We start from the raw sequence: 7,120 nt of genomic DNA, 5'->3' as shown, positions 1-7,120 counted from the left end.
ACCAAACATTAACAAAATGTATGGATAAAAATCATATGATCATCTCAATAGATGCAGAAAAGCACTTGACAAAATTCAACATCCATTCATGATAAAAACTCCATTTATGATAAAAGCAAAAATAAACAAATGGGACCTAATCAAACTTGCAAGCTTTTGCACAGCAAAGGAAACCATAAACAAAATGAAAAGACAACCTACAGACTGTGAGAAAATATTTGCAAATGATGTGACCGACAAGGGCTTAATTTCCAAAATATACAAACAGCTCATACAACTCAACAACAAAAAAACAACAACCCAATCGAGAAATGGGCAGAAGACCTAAATAGACAGCTCTCCAAAGAAGAAATACAGATGGCCAATGAGCACATGAAAAGATGCTCAACATCACTAGTTATTAGAGAAATGCAAATCAAAACTACAATGAGGTATCACTTCACACCAGTCAGAATGGCCATCATCAAAAAGTCTACAAATAATAAATGCTGGAGAGGATGTGGAGAAAAGGGAACCCTTGTACACTGTTGGTTGGAATGTAAATTGGTGCAGCCACTATGGAGAACAGTATGGAGGTTCCTTATAAAACTAAAAATAGAGTTACCATATGATCCAGCAATCCCATTCCTGGGCATATATCCGGAAAAGACAAAAACTCTAACTGGAAAAGATACATGCACCCCAATGTTCATAGCAGCACTATTCACAATAGCCAAGACATGGAAACAACCTAAATGTCCGTCGACAGATCAATGGACAAAGAAGATGTGAATATATATACAATGGAATACTACTGAGTCATAAAAAGGAATGAAATATTGCCATTTGCAGCAACATGGATGGACCTAGCAATTATCATACCAAGAGAAGTAAGTCAGACAGAGAAAGACAATATTATATAATATCACTTATATGTAGAATCTAAAAAAATAATACAAACCAACTTACCTATAAAACAGAAACAGACTCACAGACATAGAAAACAAACTTACAGTTACCAAAGGGGAAAGGGGAGAGAGAGGGATAAATTAGGAGCACAGGATTAACATATACATACCACTATATATAAAATAGATAAACAACAAGGATTTACTGTATAGCACAGGGAACTATATTCAATATCTTGTAATAACCTGTAAGGGAAAAGAATCTGAAGCTGTATGCCTGAAATTAACATAATATTGTAAATCAACTACAGTTAAATTTTTAAAAAAAGAAAAAAAAGAGTTATATATTTGGTAGATTTCCAAGCATTCTCTGAAAGTAAAGAATTTCCAGCAAAAGCGAAGGAAGAAGAAAGAAAACTATTTGAAAACACAAAGACCTTTATCTTGCCTTAAAACAGAACACTATCTATCATAGCAAAGTATGAAAGTGAATAAATATACGAAAATTCATGTTAAAATTGGGATATCAATAAAGAGAAGAGAAAATAACAAAACAAACTGTAAAAGGCATCAAAGTGGCCTCTACTCATTTCATTTTCCTTACAACTTATAAATGCCATCGTAATTCTAAAAAAATTGGACTTGAGCGAAACTTTTTTATTATGAAGACATAGGTCTAAGAACAGAAGGATAATCATGTGCCAGCTTACAGTTCCTTGTAAAAGTAATAACATGAAAAATTAGTAGAAAATGAACATCTGAAAAGTTATCTGTAATCTGAAAATGTTAAGCAATTTTCCCCTGTGTCTTAATTTTGACCATTTTTGCTAAATCACTTTTGCATATTTAGTTGAAGAGAGTATTTAATTTTTCTATTGTAATTAATAACGTAGTATGTCCTTCAGAGCTTGGCATATTCTTTAAGAATCATCTGAAGCTTCTGGCTCAACATGATGTTCCCTCTGGCCTTCAGTCTGCCACTAAAGAATGCCTGGAAAGGAGAGAGGGAAAGAGAGAACCAACCTTTACCATGTCACATTGTATTTCTTTTTTAAAAAGATCATTGCTTAGACTGAATACAATTGAGTTAATAACTCTGGACAACAAAGGCAACTTTTATCCAGCAATGATAGTTTAATGATTATAGTAACACCCATATTTTTAGATATCTAAGAAAAAATAAAGACTCCTTGTGTATTTTAGAAAACGATAGAATAATTTATCTGAATTGACAGATCTGGGAATTCTGCTTCAACCTATGCTTCTGGCTTTAGTCTATCTTCTTAAATGTGAATTTGAGACCATATGAATAAAAGGCTTTACTGTATTATAACAATAAAAACATTCAGTTCAGAACTTTTAAAAGATTTAAAGTATTTATTATATCTTCATGAAACAGAAGGCCATATAATGGCAAAATAAGATAGTGTAACAAAGTAGTGAACAGATCCTGGGCTGTAGCATCAGAATGCCTGGGTTAAAATCTAGGCTCTGCCATTAAATGCAAGGTGAGCTTGGACAAATTACTTAACCTCTCTGAGCTCTGCCCTCCTTATCTACAAAGGGCATGACAACAGCACCTAAATAGCAGCTTCGTTGTGTGAGTTAAATGAAACAGTGTGAAAAGTGCTTAGCTTGGCATTTGACATGTGGAAGGAGCTATTAAGCTCATTATTACCATGCAAAAGACTATAATGTTAAAACACTAAGAGCTCCTGTACCACTTCTTTCCTGACCTGACAATAGAAACTTGTGCAAGTTCTCCCCTGGTGTCAAGTTCCCTATCAGTAAAATAAAAATGATAAAACACAATATAGCTTACTGAGAAAATAACATACGGAATATGAAGTGAAAAAGAAGTCTCTAGATTTTTAGCTAGATTGAAAAAATAGTAATATCCATGTATACGTAACATTACAAAGCAGCCTCACAAATAAAATATCACTTGAGAAGCACAGCCATCAACCTGAAGTGGGCATATCAGCAAAAAAGAAATTCAAAAAGCTTAAAAACCAGCTCAAGGCCACAGAGCCAACAAAAAGTGGGCCAGGACTAAACACGGGTGTTCTCTGCTTAATAATGTCTCCTGCTTATTAACTAGCAGCAACTTAATTTCAGAAGCGAATCCTTACCAACTGGAGGAAAAGCAAAAACTGCTTAAACTTTTTATCCCAAAAATAACGCAGGAGAATTTCATTCAATCAGGTTCAAGTGCTAAGCATTCAAACTAGAGACTGGAATTTTAAAACTAAGACAGCTTTCACTGTGCAGTTACAGAAATGATGGTCTGCGACTCCTGCAGAGTCAGTTCTTAGATGGGCTTGCCAGGTGCTACAGTCTGAAAGGGACTTACAACCTAAAATAAAAACACCAACTTCCTTGAAGTAGATATACCAATATTTGATGGTTGTTATTTGAGTGGAAGAATTTTGTACATAAATCTTTGTTCCTATCTAACTGTTTTCTTAGGATAGATTCCTAGAAGAAGAATTACTAAATCATGGCATTTCTTAAATAAGTTTCTTGACCATGCTTCCATATCACCACAGTTTTCAAACTGTGCACCTCAGTGCACTGGGGCACCACACCAAACTCCAACAGACACTACAGAATATTTAAAATTTTTGAAGGAAACATAGTGACATTGGTCAAACACAACATGAAAACTACTCTTGTTTGGATCTAACTACTTAATAAACTGAACCATTAGGTATTTCTTTTGGCCTAGGAGTGCCACGCAAAAAGTGCTGAGACAGTAAGTGGCCATAAAGGAAGAAAGTCAGTGAAACTCTGCCATAGTGCTTTCCAGAAAGACTGTTAAATTAATATTCCTTCTAGCTACGTGTGAATCCTCTTATCCCAACCTTAATAATACGGTTTTCTTAATCTTTGAAAATCTGAGGCAAAAATGACATGCTTTAATTTGCATGTTTTAGATACTGGGAAAAATTAATAGTTTTTCTCATGTATGTTAGTCATACCTATTTCTTTCATTAATTACTGGTTCATGTCTTTTGCCCATTTTTTATATTGAGGTCTTAGTGTTGTCCAGAATTTTTATAAGTTATTAACACCAATATACGATGTATCATCATTTCATTTTTCCCCAGGTTTATGGAATATCTTATGGAGTCTGACATGTAGAAGTTTTTAATTTCTACATAGCCTAAACTACTGCTATTGAGCTTATGTTCCTTATTTCTATCCTTGCTTTAATCTACTCAAGTATTAATTGAGCATCTACAGTACGCTAGGCAATATTCTATGCTAGGAAAGAGACATCTCTCCCTGTTCTCATGGAGCTAACATTACAGTAGGGGAGTCAAAAAGTAAAATGTAAGCAAGTAATTAAAGCCTGTTTTAAATGCTATGAAGGAGGCTACTTAGATAACATAATAGGAGGGAACTACTTTGGATGAAACAAAGCCAGCCATGCAAAAAGATGGGAATAGAAATTCCAGAAGAGTCAAATAAATAGACATTGAAGGGGTAAAAATTGATGGGAAGGAACTAAGAGGAGAGGCAATGTAAGTTGAGTTAGCATTGTAAGTGATGAGGCAAGCAGTGCAGGATGAAGCTGGGAAGATAAGCAAGGGAAACTTCACATACCATGTAATAATATGTAGTTTGGATTTTATCCAAGTGCAAAAGTAAATCTTGGAGGTTTTTATCAGGTGGAATGACCTATAATCTGATTCACATTTTTAAAAGATTACTCCAGCTCCTGTATGGAGAACAGATTGGTGGAAAAGCAAGACTAAAAGCACTAAGACCAGTCAGGAAGCCAGGTGAGAGATGACGGAGGCTTGGGTCATGATGATAACCCTAGTGATGAAGAGAAGAAAATGAACTCAAGATATGTTCTGGAGAAAGAACAAGCAGGATTAAGGATAGAAAGGATACAGAGGTAAAGAAGGAAGCCAAGACAATTCTTACATTACTGAGCGTACTAATTTGGGTAGATAGATCATGGTGCCATTTCCTGAAAACAAAAAGAATGGGGGAGAAAACTAAATCACAAGTTCTAAGTTGGACATAGTAAGATGTGCCATCAGAGACACAAGTGAAGAGCTGGTTATACCACTATGGGACTCAGAGAAGATGACTGAGTGAGACATTTAAATCTGCAAGTTGTCAACATGTAGATGGCTCTAAATACCACAGGATGGATGGACTCTTTTAAGAAGAGTGTTAATTAGAGAGGAGCCCTGAAATGAGCCCTGAGAAACACCAAAACTCAACAGTTGGGGGTAAAAGAGGAAGACACCAAAGGAGATTAGGAAGAGCCAAAGGTGGAGGAAGCAAAACAGGAGAATAAGGCATCATGAAAGCCAAGGGATAAGATTATTTCAAGAAGTTGGTGGTTAACTGAGTTGAATGCTACTGAAAGGCTGAGAAAGATGTAGATAGAGAAATATTTACTGGATTTAGCAATATAGGTCATCACAAGAACTTCACAAAAACATTATCAGTGGAGTAACAGATGTGGAAGTCAGATAAGAGAAGGCAGAAGAGCAGTCAAGACAGAATGTTTAAACCTTTGCTGCCCACTGAAGTAGCCACTAGCCCATGTGGCTATTGAGTACTTGAAATATGATTAGCCCTGGCTGAGATGTATTATAAGTATAAAATACACACTGGATTTTAAAGATTTTTTTTAAAGGATATAAAATATCCCATTAATATTTAATATTGTACATGTTAAAATATTTGAATGTATTGGGTTAAATAAAATATATTAAAATTAATTTTACCTGTTTCTTTTTAATCTTTTTTAATTTATTTTTATTTTTTTATTAAAGTATAGTTGATTTACAGTATTGTGTTAATTTCTGCTGTACAGCAAAGTGATTCAGTTATACATATATATATATACATTCTTTTTTTTATATATTCTTTTCCATTACGGTTTATCATAGGATATTGAATACAGTTCTCTGTGCTATACAGTAGGACTTTGTTGTTTATCCATTCTATATATAATAGCTTACATCTGCTAACCCCAACCTCCCACTCCACCCCTCCCCCAACCCCCTCCCCCTTGGCAACCACCAGTCTGTTCTCTATGTCCGTGATTCTGTTTCTATTTCATAGGTAGGTTCATTCGTGTCATATTTTAGATTCCACATATAAGTGATATTATATGGTATTTGTCTTTCTCTTTCTGACTTACTTCACTTAGTATGATAATCTCTAGTTACATCCATGTTGCTGCAAATGCATTATTTCATTCCTTTTTATGGCTGAGTAGTATTCCATTGTATACACCACATCTTCTTTATCCATTCATTTGTCAATGGACATTTAGGTTGTTTCCACGTCTTGGCTATTGTAAATAGTGCTGCTATGAACATAAGGGTGCATGAATCTTTTTGAATTATAGTTTTGTCGGGATATATGCCCAGGAGTGCGATTGCTGGATCATATGGTAATTCTATTTTTAGTTTTATAAGCAACTTCCATACTGTTTTCCACAGTGGCTGCACCAACTTACATTCCCACCAACAGTGTAGGAGGGTTCCCTTTTCTCCACACCCTCTCCAACATTTGTTAATTATAGACTTTTTAATGATGGCCATTCTGACCAGGGTGAGGTGATACCTCATTGTAGTTTTGATTTGCATTTCTCTAATAGTTAGCAATGTGGAGTACCTTTTCATGTGCCTGTTGGACATCTGTATTTCTTCTTTGGAGAACTGTCTATTTAGGTCTTCTGCCCATTTTTCCATTGGGTTGTTTGGTTTTTTGTTGTTGAGTTGTATGAGCTGTTTGCATATTTTGGAAATTAAGTCCTTGTCGCTTGCATCATTTGCAAATATTTTCTCCCATTCTGTAGGTTGTCTTTTCGTTTTGTTTATGGTTTCCTTTGCTGTGCAAAAGCTTGTAAGTTTGATTAGGTCCCATTTGTTTATTTTTGTTTTTATTTCTATTGTCTTGGGAGACTGACCTAAGAAAACATTGGAACAATTTATGTCCGAGAATGTTTTGCCCATGATCTCTTCTCGGAGTTTTATGGTGTCATGTCTTATGCTCAAGTCTTTAAGCCATTTTGAGTTTATTCTTAACCTTTTTTATTGTGGCTACTAGAAAATTTTTAATTACTTATGTGGCTCACATTATATGTCTATTCAACAGTGCTGGTTTAGACAATTCTTTTGTGAAAAGGAACAGAGAAATGATATGGCATGCTGGATGGGGATCTGATATCAAGAGACAGTGTTTGCTTTAAAATC

At 34.9% G+C, this 7,120-nt stretch overlaps 1 protein-coding gene across 1 annotated transcript in view; it reads right to left on the bottom strand.

The window, feature by feature from the left end:
- Nucleotides 1-1,529: 1,529 nt before the first annotated feature.
- The window catches only part of HSD17B4 (hydroxysteroid 17-beta dehydrogenase 4), a 90,091-nt gene continuing 84,500 nt past the window's right edge, over nucleotides 1,530-7,120 (bottom strand). Inside the window, exon 24 of the mRNA XM_068535763.1 lies at nucleotides 1,530-1,878. Coding sequence (XP_068391864.1) covers nucleotides 1,789-1,878 — 90 coding nt within the window. The 3' untranslated portion in view covers nucleotides 1,530-1,788. The remainder of the gene's footprint in view (nucleotides 1,879-7,120) is intronic.

This window comes from Eschrichtius robustus, chromosome 2 (assembly GCF_028021215.1).
Source record: "Eschrichtius robustus isolate mEscRob2 chromosome 2, mEscRob2.pri, whole genome shotgun sequence".
Classification (NCBI taxonomy): domain Eukaryota; kingdom Metazoa; phylum Chordata; class Mammalia; order Artiodactyla; family Eschrichtiidae; genus Eschrichtius; species Eschrichtius robustus.
Note: the sequence above shows the minus strand (reverse complement) of the source record. Positions and strands in the feature narration are given on the sequence as shown.